The 22,005-nt window shown below is 49.3% G+C and overlaps 1 protein-coding gene across 1 annotated transcript; it reads left to right on the top strand.

The window, feature by feature from the left end:
• The first annotated feature begins 7,027 nt into the window (after positions 1-7,027).
• Positions 7,028-21,166, top strand: zbtb4 (zinc finger and BTB domain containing 4). The gene is given in 3 exon segments (XM_042710515.1): positions 7,028-7,478; positions 12,194-16,871; positions 16,923-21,166. Coding segments are annotated over 2 exon segments (5,562 nt in total). The 5' UTR covers positions 7,028-7,478; positions 12,194-12,209; the 3' UTR covers positions 17,823-21,166.
• The last annotated feature ends 839 nt before the right edge of the window (positions 21,167-22,005 follow it).

The raw sequence follows: 22,005 nt of genomic DNA, 5'->3' as shown, positions 1-22,005 counted from the left end.
CCTTGTCTTTTTTGTGCCCCTTGAATATTTATTTGTCACTGTTCAATCAATCCATCAAATGTCTGAAATAGAAGAGCTTAATCTTTTGACCATACAACACTATATATTCTACTGCTTAAGTAGGCATGCTTCCTTGTTGGTTCAGTGGTACATAACCGGAAGCCATAGATAGCAGATAGTTGGTCTACTTAGAACATTGGTAAGTGTAACTGGTTATTAATCCATTTTAATTCAAATATTTAGATCACGGCACAATCAGTCTCGTTAGATAGACATAAAACTGTCCAATCTGGCACCTTAGCGCCCACACATAAAAGGTATGTATTTTCCTCAAAGGTAAACATCAAATTGTTATCTGACCCTTGTGTGTCTGTTCACTTACTTACACCCAGTGGAGATTCATGGTATTGCACATAAAATTCACTGTTGCGCAATGGCAGTAAAGTTCATGCTTTCGTGCGCCGTCTTGTGGTTAAACTGTCCCTATGAGACCAGCAACCAAGCAAGGTGGTTTCGAGACATGCCTGGTGATTAAAGGGTTTGCTCAATAGAATGACCCACGGTCTGCTGTGTGATGTAATTGGTGACCCTGGCAAAATGAATGACAAATTTTAAAGTGTGATTAGAACGATAAAATATGTTTGATCTCATGATATTATCTACCTCCCTTATTTTGTTACATCAGTTATATTAATATTTACTGATTCAGGCCTGACTCTCACTTAGTCATGTTTTTTACAGGTCATATGAGTTGATTCCCTGCAAGAGTATTAAAACTGGTTGATTCTGCGAAATAGTTTGACATGAATAATGCTACTACTGCAATTGTGTGTGACCATGTAACGATGAACGTGAAATGGATTATTAAGATTGTATGCAATTTTACACTGATGTATGCACTCTTGTTTACATCTGGGCTATGGGACCGCTCACTGAATGGAGCACTTGAATGTGCACATGCGAATGAAGAGTCATACATATTTATTTGCCAACCCAACAGGCTTGCAGATGTAATGTGAGTGTGTCTTTGGGCCTTAATGTTGGCAGCAACTTTTGGCTTCATTTAACCATGGGAGCTCTCGGTGGTGGTGTTTTCCTGCCTGCGTGTGTGACTGGCGGTGAGCTGGCATGCAAGGAGGGGGTGTGGGTGGGAGAGAGAGAGAGAGGGGGGGGGGGTCTGGGGCACATCATCGAAAGCGAACAGGGGAGAGCAGCAGAGAGAAAGCCAGCTGCATAGCTTGCTTCGCAGCAGGAGAGAGATGAGGGACTCCATTTTGGCTCAGGGAAGCTGGATGCCTTCTAAGAAAAGGACTTTTGCAATGGAAGGTAAGCACCACAGAGAAAGGAAATGGTTGTGGATTGCATGGCTTGAGTGATATATTTAAACCACCTGACAGTGCCTGAGTATGTAGGATGAGAACCTGAAAATACTTGACAAGACTCCTGGGGAGCGCACTATAAATGTGGGCTCCATCCGTTTGTTAGTATTAATTTAACTCCAGTGTTCTATTTCAGTGGCAAGTATTTTCTTTACTAATAGGCAATAGGCCATGACCCCTCCCTACACCAAGACACTTCCTATGTCCCTTCCGTCTACAGGCTATTTTTGACCTCTGAACTTTGTACTCTGCTTTCAGACATCTAAACACATGGAGTAATGGTACTGACCTTGGTATTCAGGGACTGTTACTGTGGTGGTAGTCACATGGCATTGTAAGAATCATAGTCTGAGATGACAGCACTTGGCCAAACCTGACCGTTTTGTTTTTTAAACATGCAAGTGCCAGATTAATGTGTGTTGTCCATTTATATTAACTGTAAGATAACAACAAAACACAAACCAAACTAGGATATGTACCATGCAAACAGTAATGGGTAGTTAATTAAATATAGGCCTAGCCTTGTTGCCCAAACTACAACCCAGACTCCCAAATGGACAACGGAGAAATTACGGCAAAGCTTTGTTTATCTATCTGTTTTGGTTTGTTTACACTCACGCGTTCTGCCTTTCAAGGGACAATGATGAACCAAGGACAATTCAAAAACAAAAACGAACCGTTTTCAATGAGAACACACCTCTGTCGGCTAAAAGCTTTAAACAAGCATCAAACAAAATGAGATTGGAAAGGAGACCGAAGTTGAGAGGAGAGAAGCGCTGTCGCTCGGACAGATCGTCGGAAAACAAACGAGGCCTTCAGCTGAAAGGAATCCCAGCAGCCCCAGGGATAGGAGCGAAGGGAATGTCCTGTTCCCGCCGCTGTTTGTTTTGATGATGTTGCCATTCTCCGTAGCGGCAGCAAGACTGCTCCCTGGCGCTTAAGCCCCCAAAGGGCCTGGCGCTTTTCATGAGATTTATTGATCAATTGATTCGGTTTCAGTGTAGTTGTGAGTTTGCATTGTTATGCGTTTTTAAGAATTATTTTTTCATTAAAATAAAAATCCATCTCAACATTTCATTTTGTAATTAGGCAAGTTGTTATGAAAAAAACAAAAACGTAAAAAGTAAAATTACAGTAGTCTACACAGAATGTCCTTCGTTTGTAAAACGGTGTCTATTAACAATGTACTAATGGAGAGGCCAATATTTATAATATACTTAAATGTGCTGGGCCATTGACTCAGAATGTAATATCTGGCATAGCCTACACAAACACACAGGTGCGTGCTAGCAGGACACACACACACTCACACACACACAAGCCTGTACACATATCAAACAGAATGGACACAGCGAGACTGACCAGTCCATGACGTTACTTTGGTGAATAGTTCAGAGTCTAGGGGTGCTAAATTAATTGCACTTGATTCTACCTCCCCATTTCAATCGGCTTAGTATTAATCTGGTCTCTTTCGAGAGCGCCAAGTCTGGGCTTGGTCAGTGCCATGGAGGGCCCTTCCCTTTCCCTTCCTCCCTCCCCTCCCTTCTCAGCAGCACTGAGTCCCTTTCTTTCTCCATGGCTGTTTTTCTCTTTCTCCTTTTTGGCCACCATCTCATTCAGCATTTTGGCCCTTGATCTTACCTTGGTCCATGGCATCGGCCATCCACTTTCTTCTTTACTTCGTTACACACACACCCATTGCACACAGGCTACCAAGTGCTGGCTGCATAGGCTCCTTCCTGTCCACACACTGCTGTCCTTCTCTCTTTCTTTCTGTCCCTCTTTCTCTTTCTTTTTTGATCCTTCCTTCTCCTGGGTTGTTTCTCCTTTGGCTTGTTGCCATTCTCTCTGACCATCTGCCTCATTTTCTTCATTCCTCTTCCTTTCTTTCCTGTTGTTAACGTTAATATTATTGTGTTTTTTTTGTGTGTCTGTTTTTCTCTGCTTGGGAAAGGAGTGATTTCATTTTGAGACATGCATTCTTTGCATTTTATTTCAATATTTTTTTTATTTTTTCACTCAACCTTTCTCTCGCTCTATTTTTTCCTCAGCAGCTCCCTTTTAGAATCCCTTCCTTCCATCCCTCTCTCTCTCTCTCTCTCTCTCTCTCTCCTTATTCCGGCTCATCCCATTTTCTGCCCATGCATCTCAGCGCGTGTCGCCTTCAAGTGGGTTCTATTTAAAGAGGCAGGATGGGAAAGGCACGGATGGGGTGTTGACGATGACTACGACAGCAGCAGCAGTGGCGGCAACGGCAGCCATGGCTGCGGCAGAGGAACAGGAAATGTGGTTTTCGTGCCCACAGCAGAGCTCCGTCAGACGCTCATCCGTGTGTGCTGTGCGGCCTTCGTGGCCCTCGTATGCCTGTGACTGTGGCTCTGTTCCATGCAGCAAAAACAATCCTCCCCTTATCAGACAATTATGCCCCCCGCACCCCCCCCCCCCTCTCCACACCACACCACACACCCACCACCAATCCCCCCACCGCTGCTCATGCACATCCCCGACTCCACCAGCACCAGCACCCAGCTCCACTGAATGGCGCACATACACAACAGGGCATTCACCACCGCCTCCACCCTCCCCCCCCCCCCCCCCCAAGCCCCCCTGCATTCTCTTCTTTCTCTCTGGCTCTCCCAGTACAGCATGCCTGAGTAGCTGCCTGGAGATGAAGAAGCTAATTAATTTGATTTAGCCGTTCTTTCCCTGGCAGTGGAAAAACTAGCCCCCCCCCCACACACACACACACCCTCACCCCTCCTCCTGCACGCACCCCCTCCACCAGTACCGCCACCACCCTATCAGGCACCCCTCCCAGATGATTTTCCACCGATCCTTTCTACGCTTGCTCTCTCTCTATCTCTCTCTCTCTCTCTCTCTCTCTCCTGGCAGTTCTTGTTCCGCTTTCCTCCTCTTTCACTCTTGTCCTTTTCCCCTTGCCAAAAATATGCTTCAGGCTTCCCTCATGGATGACAGAGATTCTTTAAAAAATGACCCGACATACCCAGTCCTTTCTGCTGCCTTCCTTTACCCTTTGGACCTAAGTACGTTAATGATAGTAGCCCTCCCTCCAACGCCCATCACTGACAATATGTCTATTTCCCCCCTGTGCGCCTTCACAAGCTGTCCAACAAAATACCGGCCAGCGTGTGCATGTTTGGCTCTCTCTCTCCTGCTCACAATGGGGACCGTGAATCACCCTCTGACCTCTGTTCACTTACGGCCATTTCTGCCTGTTGATGCTGTATTGTATGTTCACCTTGGCCTAGGCCATAGCACCGTTCTGAGTAGCCAAACATGGTTGTTTGGAGGAGGCTCAGTCAAGGTGGGGGTGGAGAGGAGACACAGAAAGTCACATGTTATTTTCTGCTGTTTGGCCTTTTGTGCATGTTTATGATGCAAAACTGCGCTTTCTTTTAACAATTATAGGGCTCGATGTTAGTTCCCCCCCTCACTTGTCCACGGGCACCACCATTGTGGGTCATTAGAGCCAACACTGGCTGCAGATCCCTGTTTTTTTCGTCACACACGCAACTGTAAACACATGGCCTAGTAATGCAGGTAACCGCCCCTCCTGTGACGCATCGCACGACAGCAGCCACCGTGTTCTCCATGTCCGTCATGGAGTGAAGAGGGGTGGTGGAACGGTTCGATATGTTCTGGTCACGTTAACCCTGTTAACCGTACCTGTTTCTCCTTCACGCTCGCGCCCCCCCCCCCCCCCCACCCCCTCCCTTGACGCGGCCCTCCCCAACTCCCCCACCTCCTCCACCTCTCCCCGCTCTCCACTCGTTTCCCCAGATACTCACCAGGAGGCCTGGTCTGACCAGCCCTCCATGTCCTTTCCTCTTTCACGCTGCGGTGACTCTGCGGCCCACTGCCTCACTAAGTGTCCGCTGACCCAGATGTCATGTTACAAAAAAAACAAAAAAAAACATGTCTTTTGATCAGTAATATGCAAGAACGTCCTGAGGATGGTATATATTTACGGACAAAATGTTCCTCTTTGTTTTTGTAAAGAGAAGGACAGAAAAATAGAAACTGACTGAAAAAATGGAAGATGGTATATATTTGAAAACTCTGGTTTAGTGACGCAGTTTCCAAGACGAGCACGTCTAATTCTCGAGTCTCATGCTGGTACTCATTTTTGAGCCTGGGTGGAGCAGATGGATGATGATGACGATTTGAGAAATGTTTCTTTCTGAGGGGGAAACATTATTCTCAACCAGAATTAGCAGGGGATACTTTGCTGATCTGCGGATGGTTTTCCATTACTGAATCCCATTGCGAAGAGTGGTGATCTCTTTAGGGTGAGTGTAAATGAGTGAAAATTCTGCTGAAACTACTCTGAAATACGGAGTTGGTCACTGGCTACGTCTATAGGATAATTCAAACATGTGTAGGCTAGACTTCTCTTCAGTCCAATCTTGGACTAATGTTCCCACACACTCGCTCCTCTGGAAAAAGAGTGCATTGGAAGGAAGAAAAAAGGGGAAAGCAACAAAGTTCCTGAGAGGTCACAGGAACAACACCCAATCCCGGCGCAGTTCCCATGGAGACAAGTCTGCTGGGCTGGTGTACAATGAGGAAGACGGCGAGAGCGAGAGAAAGAGAGAGGGCAGGAGAGGAACGTGAAATAGGTGGTGGGGGTGGGGGGTTGAGGGGGCAAAAATGCCACAAAGAATGGAGAGAAGAGAAAGAAGGCTTATGAATATTCCAACGGTCACTCTTCCTCTTTCTCTCTCCACTCTTCTTCTCGTCTTTTCCGTCTCCTCGTAGTGCCTCTTCAGTAGTTGCGGTCTGTGGCCAAGAATGCACACGAGCCGTGTCTAGTCATAGCATGGCACTGAAGGACAGCAGGGCTATTCCATTAGCCTAAGCTTGGCTATCAGCAGCTGAAGGGCACCATGTCAGCACCATACAAGGCTAGAGGTAGGCCAACAGGGTCCTGAGAATCCATGTTTATATCATAGGTGAGCTGTCCAACTCAAAGGCTCAGCCACACTGAAGTCATGGCTTTAACCTTACTGACTGCTTCCCTGGCAATGGTGACAGTCAGGGAAAGGGGTTTGAGACGTGAACCCCAAGTCTGTGTCTCTAGCCCTCTCTCTCTATCTCTCAGCCGCTTTGATCTGTTCCTCGAGTCCTTTCAACTTCACTTATTTAAAGTGTAGTGCTTCCACCCTGGTATTGTCTGTCCTCAGTCTCTCACACACTGGACTCTAACTGTCTGTCTCTCTCTCCCTCCCTCTCTCTCTTCCCCTCTGCCTTTATCTCCTCTCTCTTTCCGTGTCTCCCAGTGCCCAAGCTTTTTTTATGTTGGCACAGCTCCTGTTTGTTTTCAGCCATTTTGGGGACTGGCAGTGCTCGTAACAAACTGCTTAAATGGCGTCCTCTCGCTCTCCCTCCCTCTCTCCCTCCCTCCCTCCCTCCTTCCCTCCCTCTCTTTCCTTCTGTATCGCCAGGCTTTGTGTATATAAAGTAGTGTGTGTATGTGTGTGAGACAGACTGTGTGTGTGTTTGTGAAGAACAATACTTCCAAATAAAAAGAGGATTGGAATCAGAATAGAGTTGGGGAGGGAGGTAAGGGGTTGGTGGTGGTGGGATTTTTTTTTGGGGGGGGGGGGGGGGGGGGGTCGTTGATGAAAAAAAAAATTCACTTGCCGGAAAAAAAGTAGAAAAAAGAGCACCCAGAATCATGTGTCAGCGGCAAACTGAAGTGAGAAAGAGGGAGAGCGAGCAGGAGCAGGCGATAGAGGGTGAGAGCGAGACGAGAGCAGGCGAGAGAGGCAACGCGAGAGAGAGAGAAGGGGAAAGAGGAGGGGGAATAGAGGGAGGGAGAGAGAGAGAGAGTCAGAGTGTGAGAGTCGTTCCTGCCCTCTGTCTCTACACACTGCTTGCCTGTGTGTGTGTGTGTGTCTGTGTGTGCGTGCGCGTTTCTCCCTGTGCTCTCTCTCTCACTCACACACACGCAGACGTGCGCACACAGAAAGAGGGCGAGCAAGTGAGCGAAAGAGAGAGAGAGCGAGAGCGAGAGAGAGGGGAGAGAGAGAGAGAGAGAACACATCGCAGCAGAGATGCAGCAGGAGGTTTTCCGAGGTACGTTGTCTTGTTGTGTGCTTGCCTAGCCGAGAAAGAGAGTGAGGAGAGGGAGCTGTTAGCAGATTTGGTTGTCTTCTCTCTTTCCCTGCTAGGTTTCTTGCTTACCCGATCACTAAAGTACTGCTGCTGCTCTTGTTGTTGTTTTGTTAGTATGTGTGTGTGTGTATCAGCTTATGCGTGTATGTGGCTGTGTGTGCGTGTGTGTGTGCTAATGAGGGCCTGTCTCCCTTATCCTCTCCTGTCTCGCTGGTGAACCACGCAGTTCTTTTTTCAGGGCCGATGACGCGCACAGTAATTCTGGCGAAATACGCAGAAACTTCTTTGTCATTCTTTTAAAAAATATGGAGACCTCCACGTTGATTCGAGCCACTCTGGATTGAGATGTGGCGCACGTCATAGGAGACATTAGGAATGACGTGGGTTTTGTATTTTGGGAGACCTTTTTTTGTTCGGCCTCAAATGGGTCAATTTCAATCAACTTATCATCACAAGAAGACGGCGGCAGGTTGCACGGCAGACTTGCACATACTTGTTTCATGCGGCTCGAGTCCTTAGAAGAAGACCATTTTTCGAGCTCTGTCTTCCTTCAGAGGCTGCTGTGTCATTAGGAATATCCTCCTCTATGTTTTGCTTTTCTTTTGGTCAGGCTTGTTGGGGGTTAGGGTGGGGGTGTGTGGGGTAGGGAGGTGTTGTTGCTAAACCTTGTAAGGTATACAGACGTCACGCAGCCTTATTGCTATTTCTTTAGCACCTTGCACTTGCGCCCCTGCCACTCTGTTCTGTAATCAGGTTTCTCAGGAAGAAAAAAAACAAGCTCAACCAAACCTCGCATTCCTCTTGCCTGCTGTGGTGAGCTCTCATTCTCGACACAAGAGAAAATGAGCCTAAATAATGCCTGCCAGCGAAAGGGTCAGAGGTCAAGTCATGGTGAGGCTGGTTGCCGAGGCAAAAGCCTTGTGTTTCCTTCCAAGTGCACCACCGGTATCCCACCACGGGTAGCTGACACAGGACAGACCAGCCTGCACTGTGTACCCTATGTGCCATCTGCTAAGGTTGATGCATGGCGAAAAGACTGACCAGATGTTCTGGCCAATTTTCATGTAAGAAGCTGTGACTGCACTCTGTACCATCAAGCAACATCACGGTGCTAATTCCCTCAGGCCAGGTTGCCGAAGCCGTGTTGGAAATGATTTTGGAGGAAATGACTTCCAGCGCGGTCACCACCAGGATACCATTCCCACTTTCCCTGGATAATTCCCCCCCTTGCACTCCTCTTCTGCGTCCTACCCTCTCGCTGACTCTTCCCATGATTCCATTACAGCGACAGAATTATGGGAATTACTTGCTGGGTTGAAACCTAACAGACCATGGAAAGCAGTGTATTTTACATAGGGGAGGCTTAGCGGAGCACCGACTGGCATGCAAAATCGCAGCGATACCACAGTTTCGCCAGAAGGAAAATGCCACTGAGAAACACTGCGTAGGTGCTGGGAGACGAAAAACACCATGAAATCCATACACCATGACGTGAACCCTCCCCGCTTATACAAAGACGCACGCACATGTAAACACACACACACACACACACACACACACACATCAGCCTCAACCACGCAACTCCCCTTCCCCTTTCTATCCTTTCTGTCTATCTTCCTTAAACCCAACTCTCTCTCCATCCATTTCCCCCCCTTTGCAGGTCCCCTCACCGCTGTTCTCAGCTGGCTGGCCCCTGGCTCGGCCGTGTTCTCTGTCCGGAGGTTGAACAGAGTTCAGGCCTCTCGTGAGTGACCAGCCCCCCCTCCCCACATTTTTTTTTAGCCCAACCCCTCGCCTTGAAGGCAGGCCAGGCGCCCTCGGCTGCCCACATGGAAACAGGCAGGGGCTCACACCTCCCCGTCTCTCGAGCCTGTGCTCCTGGCGGTTCTCTGTTGTTGGGGCAGCATGAAACTTTAGCCCATTAACCCCCACGTGAATGCCCACTCACGGGCTTCTCTCATTTCACCTCGAAACCGCTGGGGAATGACTAGAACATTGTATGTTGTGAGGGGCAACCTTCTTGTCCTTCACGCAAGAGCCTGATTTTGGTTGGATTCCAGTCGTGTGTTTTTTTTTGTTGTTGTTGTTGAGGAGGGCAGCGGCCATTTTTGGAAACACTTAAGTGCTTTTCCCTCCCTCTCTCTCTTGCTGAAAAACACAAGGACCGAAGTATCTGTTTGCGCCTCTCCTAATCCTCAACCTTCATGAGTTTCAGTTGTGTGTTTGTGATGCTTTTTGTTTTTTTAATCCTGTCTTCCACTATACCTATGAATCATCAGGAAGCAGACAACCAAATTCTCATTTCCCGTCATTTTACTTTACAGGAGACCCCTAAGCTCTGAAGGATGTGGACTGTGGACTGACCCTCGTTATTTTTTTTGGGGGGGGGGGCTGGCTTGGTATTCGCCATGCTGGGGCTCAGATGGGTGGGTGTGTGGGAGTGTTGAGGGGAGAAAGGAGGGAGCATTTGTGTATCGGGTGGGGTTGAGGGGTGTGTGCGTGGGGGGGGGGTGGGTGGGTGTTGAAGTCCCTGTCACGCTTGGCCAGCCTCTTGTGTGGAGCACTGTTTGTGGAGAAGCAGTGCATGCGTCACGCGCACACACACACGCACACGCACACGCACACGCACACGCACACGCACACGCACACGCACACGCACACACAAAAATGTGAGGCGTGGAGATGAGTGTGGGGGTGGCAGACGCATTTTCCCGTCACCGACGCAAACACCAGATGAAATCGTGACATTTTTAGCCCTCATCGTGTCTGGTTATCTCCCCGACTGACTGCCATTTAGATCACAACAGGTGCAAGACAGGGCTAGTGTAAATCTCGCCATATGTTTGGGCAGCATGTCACACACACACAGACGGCCCTCTCATTAGCATGCACTTCCTGCTAATTTGTCTGGGATATCCGCACCTTTGTCAACAGTCTCTTTTCTTCCTCTGAATTTCCCTTGGCTCTGAATGGAAGTGTGTCACTGTCAACATAGGAGCTGGCTGCTGATTGGGTGGATGTTTTTTTTTTTCTTTTTGTACACGGCGAATGACTGCTAAAGTGGTCGGGTCCACATTTTTAGACGGCCCTACTTCTTCAGGCTTGTCAAAGAGTTTAGGTTTTGCAACGCCTCTCATCCCTGCCTTTCTGCCTATAGCGTTTGCTTCCCAGCATCAGTGGGTTCCTCGTAACCTGTCGATCTGAGGAGGTTGTTTACTGGGAAAACCTTTGCATGAGTGTATGTCTGCCAGTGTGTGTGTGTGTGTGTGTGTGTGTGCATGAGTGTATGTCTGCCAGTGTGTCTGTGTGTTCCTGTTTTGAGGCTGGCTCGCTCTCTCTCAATCGCTCTTCTTCAGTCTTCCTCTTTCTGTGTCTCTCTCTCATTCTCTCTCTCATCCTTTTCCCCTGTCTCTCTCTCTCCCTCTCTCTCTCTATCCCGCTCTCTCGCTCTGTGCTTCTTTCCTTTTCTCTTGCGTGTTCACTCCCTCACTTGCCCTCTCTTTCCCTCTCCCTCTCTCTCTCTCTCTCTCCCTCTCCCTCCTCTCTTCTCTGCAATAACAGTGCTGACCTAGTTTCTGTGTGTTCAGGGCCGCTTGTGGAATTTTACAGAGGCCTGCCTGCCTGCCTGCCTCTGTGCCTGACAGAAAATGCAGGCAGAAAAGCATGACTGGGTATTTTTCTACGGTTGCATCGTTAGTACCACAATCCCTGGCTGATAAGACTATTTTAAAAATAGGCATACTTGAAAAAAAAAAAAATCACAATAAGAATAAGATGGCGTTATGTAGGGGTGGGTTTAGAGTGGTGCGTGCGAAGCAGTGGATTCTTGCAAAAATGTCCGGCAGCATTCTCGTTTAGCGTTGTAATAGGAAGCGCCATTGCTCTTTCTCTCAGGCCTCACTGCGACAGAGACGACCGGATGCACAGGACGGAAAAACAACCCCCCCTCCATACACACAGAAACACACACACACACACACACACACACACACACACACACACACACACACACACACACACACACACACACACACACACACACACACACTCACACACCCACACACCTTACATCTCACACCTAATCCTCTTCCTCCCGCACACACACATGCACACAGTCACACCTCAGGTTATTGTCTGAGTGCCTAACAAGAATCAGAAATACAAACCATCCACCAAACCAGCATGTGCTGTAAAAAAAAAAAAAGAAAGTTGTTGACAAATCAGACAAATGAGAGTGTTTAAGTCTCTCCCTCTGGATATCTTAACTGCAACGGAGCAGTGTTCAATTTGGCAATTAGGTAGGCAGGCCGTGTCGCAGGGGGAAGTGTGCATCTTTCGGATTCCTTATGCGGCCTTGCTGTGCCAAAATACAAATGCCCTGCTTGGCTAGAGCCCCTTTCCCCTCCCCTCTCTCTGCCCCCTCACCCGATACCCCAACCGAGCCAGTGCCTGTGTGTGATTAGCATAGATCTCTTCCTCATTTTCTGCTCTGTCTATTTCGGCACGGTCTTATGCCCTGTTTTCGATTATGGGAAGAGAATTGGCCAACCCAACTTCTTTACATCACTGTCACTTTCACTGTGCTCAAATGCCTTCTTAACATGAACTTGAGGTGTTTTCTGTTTCTGTGTTTCTCCTGGCCGACACTAATCCTTTTATCTTCTTATCCATTTTAGGTTTGGGGGTAGTGCCATGGTGTCCCAGGCGGAGCTATGGGACCCCCATCACTCCAGCAGCGTCCTGTCTGAGCTGAATCAGCAGCTCCTTGCCGACCTTGCCCCGCCGTTTGACGTCACACTCGCCGCTGCCAACGACACAGAGGTCCACGCCCACAAGAGCATCCGAGCTGCCCGCGGCTCATACTTCCGCCAGCTATCGTCTTCCCTTGCCACCAGCACTCCCTTGGGTACTTCCTCTACCACCACTCCTGGAAAAGAGAGAGTGGTGGAGCCCTCCTGACTCCGGCCTAGGGCACTTTCCGACCTGCCGGACTACGTGTACACGTCTCGCGTCTCCCAGCGAGACTCCGGAGGTGCCAGGCGTCTGTCCGAGGCGGCAGACTGCAGCCTCGCGGTGCCTTTCCTCGTCGGATCGGTTAAGGAGAGCGAGCAGATGAAAAGCAAACAACTGAAAGGGAACAGGATGGGGGAGGAGAGCAGCCCGGCGGATGTCGGCCAAACCACGAAAATATCTCTCCGCTTTCCCCTCAGCGCAGGGTTGCCAGTCCCCATGGCACAAAACCACTGCCCCATCCCACTCTCCCTGCCCTCATCTGTTGCCGAGCATGAGATGAGCCTCGCAGAGGGGACGAGGAAAATGGATTCTCTCACGGACAAGCAGCTGCCCCGCATGCCAATGAAACACAACAACTTGCCAGCCGCTCCACGCTCCTCTTCCTCCTCCTGCTCTTCCTCTTCCTCCTCTCCCATGGATCTAACTGCGTCAGTCAGGAAGGACTCTAAATCCACTCCAGCCTTTTCCACAGCTGGTCCTGATCCCCATTTTCAGAGCCTCCCCCCTGGCCCAGCGGCGGGCTATTCAGGGGATGCCTCTGAGGGGAGCCTTCCACACGGCACCAACCCAGAGCACTCGACCACGGAGACAGCACATATCCTTTTCAAACTGAGCACCAAGGCCTTCCAGGGCCAGGGGGCCAGGGGGTCGGAGAGGAGGAAGGACCACGGCTCCAAAAGCAAACAAGCCAAGGGGGGGACCCCGCGGAGGGAGCTGAGTGTCGCTCAGCCAGCTGACCCCCCTGCTTCTCCCCCTCCCCTCTCCCCCTCCCCCTCCCTCAGCCCCCCTCCTTCCCCTCCGTCTGTTGCTCCCTCTCTGCCTGGTGATGCCTCCCAGGAGATCATGAAGCCGGAGCTTCTGTGCGGGGTGTGCCACCGTCTTTTCAGCACCGCCTCCTCCCTCACCGTCCACATGCGGCTGCACCGGGGCAGCCGGGCGCTCAGCTGCCGCCACTGTGGCAAAGCCTTCATCCATAACAAAAGACTGCAGTCCCATGAGGCCATGTGCAAGCAGGCCTTGCCAGCTCTCCCCATCCAGCCCAAACAGGAACCCCTCAATGAGGCAGAGGAGTTGGGGGAGCAAGAAGCAGGGGAGGGGGAGGGGGAGGGGGAGGGGGAGTCGGCTGAGCCAGGTCACGTGACCGGAGCTGGCCGCCCCATGAAGAAAGGACGTGGCTTTGCGGGGCGCCATCGGATTTCTTTTCCTCCTGGCGAAGAAGGGCTGCTAAGCGAGGACGATCACTTCATCAAGGTTGTGGACGGCCACATCATCTACTTCTGCACTGTGTGTGAGCGGTCCTACATGACCCTGTCCAGCCTTAAGCGGCATTCCAACGTCCACTCCTGGCGCCGGAAGTACCCCTGCCACTTCTGCGACAAGGTCTTTGCCCTGGCGGAATACCGCACCAAGCACGAGGTCTGGCACACGGGGGAGCGCCGCTACCAGTGCATCTTCTGCTGGGAGGCCTTCCCCACCTATTACAACCTCAAGACCCACCAGAAGGCTGTACATGGCATTAGCCCCAGCCTCATCTCCAGTGAGAAAACAGCAAATGGAGGCTATAAGCAGAAAGTCAATGCCCTCAAGCTCTACCGCCTGCTGCCCATGCGAGCGCAGAAAAGGCCCTATAAGACCTACAGCCACTCGATGGCGGAAGGCATGTTGCTGCCCACTGATCCTCTGTCTTTGGACTGTGCTCTGCCGACCACCCTGGATGCTGGCGAACTGCAGGCCCTGCTTGCTGATGCTCACCCAACGGGTCTGAAGGAAGACCCAGACGCATTCCCCATCAGCTTGAGTCTGGGTCAGGATGAAATCGCCACGCTGGCTGCCACCCACGGAGGTATGCCAGTAAGCGGGAGAGAGGGAAGTTTGTCAGAATCAGGGCCGGCTGGTGGCAATGGCAGGCCTCCCAAACTTCCCAAGGGGGACTGCAGTCCGGCCACAGCTGCTTCCTCCGTCATCACCTATGGACACACTAAGCCGTCCGTCATTGTGCACGGCACAGCGGTCTCATCTTCTGTAATTGTTCACAGTAATCAGATCTCAGCTGGCAGTGCACAAAGCCCTCCAAACAGCTCTCCCCCCTCCCCTCTGCCTAGTGGGCAGCCAATGGTAAGAACTTCTCAGCGCTCGACAAAGAAACATGCACAAAAAGAGTCCACGGACACCCACAGGGAGACGGGCAATGCCTCAGAGCACACAGACATCTCTGAAAGCAGACAAACAGGGACAGGTAAAGCTCATCACAAGGTGCGCAAGTCGCACGGCAAAAATGACTCCCACTCGAGTAAGCCATCCAGCCACGGGGCTGTGCCCGAAGCCAAGGGAACAGGGCCGCTGTGCCAGATCACTGTACGTATCGGAGAGGAGGCCATCGTCAAACGGAGCATCTCTGAGACAGACCTCATGAGGAACAAAGACCCGTCGGCCTGCAAAGCCAAAAAGGGTGATGCCTCTGCAGTGGAGGAGCAGAGGGAACTCCGTCACACTCATCACCATCGCCACAAACACCGCTCCCACCGGAGCTCCAGCAAGGAGGAGGCAGAGGGGGAGCCCCGAAAGAAAACCCCCAAAACTCCGACCAAGGTGAGGGAGTATTACTTTCGCCAGGAGGTGCGAGAGGAGGACAGCGATCAGGATGGAGAGGACAACCTCTGGAGGCCATATTACTCTTACAAGCCCAAGCGCAAAGCCCCTCACATGCAGAAGGTGAAAAGCTGGCAGCGTAAGCTACACTACAAGCGATCACTGAGGCAGATGCAGAAAGGTGAGAGACTCGCAAACCACAAAGACAATCGGGTGGAGGAGGAGGAGGAGGAGGAGGAGGAGGAGGAAGAGCTGGGAGATGATGGGGTGGACAGGGACGAGCAGGCACTTAAGACGGAGGAGGAGGAGCGTGACATCATGAACCAAGAAAGGGAGAGTGTGGAAAACAACAGAGACACACCTTCTGCTCCTTTGAAAGAGAGTGAGGACACTGTGATGGAAAAAGAAAGCCAGTCTATGCCTGACCCGCCTGCTCCTAACCCAAAGCCCTTCCTGGATACCTCAAAGCCATCCACGGACCGACAGGAACGGAGCTGGTCAGTGGGAGGACAGACAGCAGAGTGTGGCACCTGTGGCCGGTGGTTCTCCAGCGTGAGAAAGCGGGACAAACACGAGCTGACCCATTTGATTGAGTTTGTGTGCATGCTGTGTCAGGCCTCGTTCCACTCCCAGTCCAAGCTAGAGGAGCATCAGAAGGCCCAGCACCCCAAACCCTGTCCCAAGAGCCCCCCTGCTCTGCCTGCGCTGCCTTCAGCAGCTGTGGACGAGGCCATGGAGACAGATGCCGGTTGTGACCAGGCCAGGGACATTACAGAGAGGGATGGTCCGGCTCGAGTGGGTAGGAGACCTTTTGTCAGGCACGTCTGTTCGCAGTGTAACAAGGTGTGCAAGACGGCCACGGCACTGAGTCGCCACCTCAGGAGGCACGAGTTAGGCAGCCCAGCCATGGCAGCAGAGGCCCAACTGAGCATGCCCAGTGTGAGCCCGAAACTGGCGGATCGGTCTCTGAGTGAGCCGCAAGAGACCAACAGTGACCACGTGCAGCCGACGCCAGTCATTAACTACACTACGTTAACTACACCACAAGAGCAGAAGCAGGTGTTCGCTGAATGTGTTAAGTCGTCAAGTCTGAGCCAGCCTTGTGAAGCCCAAGCAGAGAACCAAATGCCAGAGTCCTCTGATGTCCCAGAGGCGGTGGCCGTTGACAGAAGTCCCAGTGTACAAAGCCTGCACCAGACTATACAAAGCCCCCCTCCGAGTCCACAATGTACAAAGACAGCTACACCAGACAGCCTCACCAACTCCACAGCAGATGGCCATAGGTTTTTGTCATCACCCAATCTGCACAGTGTTTTGGTCCTGAACGGAGCGGAGTGTTTAGACTACAGAACACCTGAAAAGAAAAGCCTGGATGTTCTTGATCAGAGGAAAAGCAGTCCTGTCCGGAGAGCGACAGAGAGGCCAAACAGCTCGTATTCTGTCATGCCAGCTAAACCCCAGGTAACATCTGACAATGCTTTATCTCGACTCCTTATAACAGAGCCCAACAGGGGGGCAAATGTAGAGCGTGAGAGTACCTTAGAAACAGAGAAACAGGGTAATAGGGGCCCCCATGTGCTTTTTAACAATGCACAAGTGGCCCAGGATCTCAGGGTCCCTGCCTTGTCCTGCAGCCCTTGTGACAACCAAGCACAGGACTTTACCATGCCGACCATCCTGGCCAGGGAGAGGGAGAGGGAGAGGGAGAGGGAGAGGGAGAGGGAAAGGGAGTGGGAGAGGGAGAGAGAGGGAGAGAGGGAGAGGGAGAGGGAGTGGGAGAGAGAGAGGGAGAGAGAGAGGGAGCGAGAGAGGGAGAGGGAGAGGGATAGAGATAGGGAGAAGGAGAGGGAAAGGGAGAGGGAGAGGGAAAGGGAGAGAGAGAGGGAAAGGGAAAGGGTGCAAATGACTGCTGGGCTGCACAACTTCCAAAACGAACAACAGCACAGGGAGCAAGAGATGACTCTGCTGGTGCCCAAAGAGGAGCCAGTGAGCCCGGCGCCGTCTCCAAAATGCTCTGTGGTTCAAACCACAACAAGCAACACTTTGCAGAGGCGTTCAAAGTCACCCCGGCACTCCCCAAGCACCGCAGATCTGGCGCGGGCGAAACAGGAGGCGACGCATTCCCGTCGGCTCGGCCGGCAGGGGCTCATGTTGCCAACTAGTTCAACCGGGGCCAACGAGCGCCCCTCCGCCCACGCTCTGCTGCTCCCCAGGGTGTCTGAGGCGAAGCGGGAGAGCGCTCCCTCAAGCATCACTGGGGACCCCCAAAGGGAGAACAGAGGCTACCCCGTCCAGGACTTCCCTTTGCCCTTGATTGTGCCCGGGGGCTTTCGCTCCGGGAAAAAACAAGAGGACAACTTCATGTCTTACCCTGCCAGCCCCTTTCCCTTTGCATCACTGGGCAAGATGGTTTCCCCCGGAGATTTGGCCAAACTGCCCTTCTACCGTGACCCATACGCGCTACTGTGTGCCCCACAGCTGCTAGCCTACCCCTACAATCTAGCCACCCTGCCCATGGCCATGAACATGATGGGGGCATCTGGGGACAAGGCTGAGCCCCTGCCCTTTCTGCCTGCTCTCTTCAACTATGCCGCGGCCACTGCCCCTTACACGGGCATCGCACCACATACCTTGGTGGCGAACCCCAGCTTCTATGGGGGCAGCAGTGCCAGCGGCAAAAAGAGGGACAGTGCCAACCCATAGGAGAACATTCTAGAGTCTGCATCTCTGAAGGAATATTTAAGGAAATAAAACCAGAAGACCAGGCCTTTTGGCAGAGGACTTACTGTTTTGTTTTTGTTTTGTTATTTTGTTGCTCTTTGGTAAAACTAACAGCACTTGACAGTCCTTGCCTCTCTTTTTGTAAAAGTAGTCATGAGACCTTGGAAATTGTAGAGAAGGGGGTAAAGGGACGAATAGGTCTTTTTGGAAGGGCGGAGAAAGGTGAAGAGGGGACATGAGAGGGGAAAGACAGACAGTCTGCTCTTCCTCCCTTCCTCTCTTCCTCGCTCCTTCTGGTCAGATGTGCCTCCAGCACATCACTCCTTTAGTCATGTCTTTCTGTAGTAACTGTAGAGCTTGATTGTTTGTCTTCTCAGACTCCTTCTGTTAATAACTATGATATAATAAGAATATAACAGCTAACAGGGTGTGTGTTTTGCAACAGTTTAGTTCAGTATGCTTCCCACTGTAGCCGAATAATTATAATAATATTGATATAATGAATAATAATGATATAACACCTCAAATGGAGGCTAAGTGTATTAGGAAAGGAAAGGGATAAGCTGGTTATGTCATTCAGCGTCAATGGGGTCAAATAACAAACCTATGAGTGGATGTGGCTCTGGCTGTACTAGAGGGTATGTGTGTATGTGTGTGCACATGTGTGTGTGTGTGTGTGTGTGTATGTCTGTTAACATTTGTGGCTATTCTCAGCTGCGTAGGTCTTGATCCATTCCATAGAGATCGGAGGTATGCACGCCATATCATTCCTATGTTAGATGGATTTGCCTCTTGTAGGTCTTTTTAAGTGTGTGCATTAGATGGTACCCTTCCACTGACAGGTTTAACCTAGCAAGCCCGAGAGCAACTGAAGGCTGAAATCAAGTCTGTGCCTGATTGTTAATAACTGATGCCTCTAAAACACTAACAAAAACCTCAGTGGCCAGGGGACACATCTGTTTTGACTGAGGCCTTTTTTTCCAATATACATACAAACAATCTGGATCAACCTATGTTCAAATTTGCTCATAGGTTACAGGAAACGGTCTTAAGGTTTCACTTCACTTCTTGAATATATATTATCAACAAACTGGCCAATAAATAAGAACAGTTAAACTAGCTGGTTCGGATACTTCCTGTCCTCAAACTATTCATCTCATTTCTGTGGATTTTTACTAAATATATAAATAGCCTAAACAATATCGACCTTATCGTTAGTGGCCTTTCGTACCCCAGCTCCCCCTGGTGTCCAGCCAAAGACACATTCTTTTTAACTTGGATGAGTCTGAGAGCATTTAAGCAGAGGAAACGAGGGAGAAAGAAAGGGATAGTCAGAAAGATGGACAGAAAAAGGTACCTGACATGGGTGTTATTACGAGAGTTTTCCTGAAAATGAAAAAAAAGGAAAATCTTACAAAAGATGGACAGCTCTCCCCCTTCACCATTCTTGAGGGCTAACAGGGAGAGCCAATTAAAAAAAGTCTAACCTGACTCAGTCTGTAAGTGGCAGAGATGTTCTAGAGAATTCTGCCATGTCCCAGACTGTGCTTCCGTTAGCCGCCGCAGCTCCTCTCCTTCCCCTCTGCTGCGCCACGGCGGGGACAACAGGGATGACGTCAGTCGATCCTGACAGTGTCTCAGTAGGGGCTGGGCTTAGCGTCCATTGTACTGGAGTTCCCCCTAGATGCCTGCTGGGAGTTATTTTTTTCTGTTATGTATATCTCTCTGTGATTTTTATACCAGATAATTTGTTTTTTGTTTTTGTTTAATTTCTTAACCCCTTTTGGTAGAAAGACAAGGATTCTGCAAAAAGGGTTTTTGAGTATACATAAATATGAATGTAATTTTAGTCATGAGGTTGATGAAGAACATAAGAGAGAACACTATGGTAGATGGAATAGAATCTGTTTTCTGACTTGAAAAAAAAAAAAATAACATGTAATGAACCGTTATGCAGTCTTGGTATATATACAGTAGTCTTAGCAACATGACAAGAAACATGGGTTCAATATTCACAACGCATGAGCTACACTTGCCTACAGCATCTCCTCTGCTATTGTCAACACAGTCTCTCGGCTCTTCTTTCCCCCTGAAACTACAAACTACTTCCTTTTTCGTTGTTTTTTGTTCTTTCTATCACTTTGCACTACATCCCTTTATTGCCCACCCACCCTCATTTTTTTTTTTTTTTTTTTAAATCTAAATACCAAAAAAAAAAGAACAGCTGCCACTTTTTTGTTCGAATCAGTATGGAAGCTGTCCAATTCTACGCCGCCCCCCTCTCCCTCCTTCCATCCCTCTCTCTACCCGCACCTCTACTGCCCTCCTCAGCGCCCCCCCCCCCCCCCCTCTCCTGGCCATTTCCAAAACATTTTACAGCTTGCCTTTGAAGTGTGAGTGCGTTTGAAAGCGAGCGATGAAACCGCAACACTGTTCGTTTCCGGAGGGTACAAAGCACAGCCTGACCAATTGTAGAGGCCGATGTGGGTTTGTTTGGGTGTGGTTACAAGCCTTTTTGTGTGTGTGTGTGTGTGTGTGTGTGTGTGTGTGTGTGTGTGTGTGTGTGAGTGAGTGTGCAGAGAATAAAAGAAAAACCAAAACAATCACCATATCCCTTTGGGGTTTGCCCTGTTTTTGGTAGGTCCTGATTTGTTTTGCTTTCCTTTGAAAAGGCCTGACCTACCTCCCTCAATTCTTTACTCTCATGAGATAAACAAACAACAAAACAAGAAACAAAATCACAGGAACTTTTGTTTGGCCACAAAATCATTTTTGGGATATATCCAGAAATCATTTCCATACCATATTTTTTGCCATGTTACATTTACAAGTCTGATAATGGAGACCCTGAGTATTCAAAACGTTCAGACTAGATTTTGTGATATGGTAGTCTGTGCTTTACTGATTCTTTTTACGTCTTGTTTTGGTAATGATATTTATCTATGGTCCCAAGGCAGAATGGGGAAACTTGAAATATCAAACAAGATTGATGACTCTAAACACGCAAAGACGTTGGCTTTAGTTAGATGAGTGTGGCTAAGTTGTCTGGTTTCGTATACATATAAATGTGATACTGTGCCATAGTTTTAGGAGCCTGTCCTATAGGGCTTTTAAAAGTATGTGTTTTTTGATGACTTTGTGTTATTATTTAATGCAAAGGCTTGTAGCCACGACACACCCAAACAAGTCCACAACTTATTTTTTTAATATTACTTTTCTCATTTGTTTTTTCTCCTCTTTATCTCTCTTTCTCTGTCTCTCCATATCTCTTTCTCTCTGTCTCCATGCTACAATCATATGAATAAAGTATTAACCTGATGACCCAACAAGAAGAACAGACGTCATTTCTTTGCTCAGTTTCAGAAAACACAAAGCTGTTTAAGAATGGTTTTCATTTTTATGTACACTGTAATTGGAAGTGTCCAAACATTCCTATGAAAAAGAAAGACTTGGGGCAAAGCACACATTTACTCAATCACACATGTTGACCCTCATCTTCACACACCTTCACCCTCTGACACATACGAACACAAATACACCCACCTGTGTTCAGCAGGGTCTGGGAGAACATCTCCACCAACAGGCAGGAAATGCAAAAGTGGGCTATACGCAAACAAAACCAATATTGATTCATCAACTGACTGAACCTGGTGTTCCTTCTCTGAAGTCAAATCATTTAAAAATGCACAGACTCAAGTTCATTAAACAGTGGAAACAAGTGAAAGGTTAATAAACAAACAGTGGGGCTAGCCTCTGGTTTAGCCTCTGGCTCCCTGGAAGTGTTAAAAAAAAACACCGTCCTTGTAACATGCACTCCCGCCCACTAGAGGGGGATAAGTAGTGCACAGTATCACATAACTGGTATTTTCAGCCTTAAACAAATTAAGTAAAATGGTATTGTAACATGGCATGACTGTAATTAAATTAAAATAATTGAAGAAGAATAAATTAGAAAAAGAGGAGAAGTTGAGGGGGGGGGGATGTTCATGACAACTGCTTTGACTGTGTTCAGTGCCAGCTCTGACAGACGGTTAAAGATCCTCTTTACACCTACGCAACCTCCAATCTCACACACACACACACACACACACACACACACACTCTCACACACACACACACACACACACACACACACACTCATGCATGCATGCAACCCTGGCTCAAA

The sequence above is a fragment of the Clupea harengus genome, chromosome 18 (assembly GCF_900700415.2).
Source record: "Clupea harengus chromosome 18, Ch_v2.0.2, whole genome shotgun sequence".
Classification (NCBI taxonomy): Eukaryota; Metazoa; Chordata; class Actinopteri; order Clupeiformes; family Clupeidae; genus Clupea; species Clupea harengus.
The sequence above is the reverse complement of the archived record's forward strand: the minus strand, read 5'-3'. Positions and strand labels throughout refer to the sequence as shown.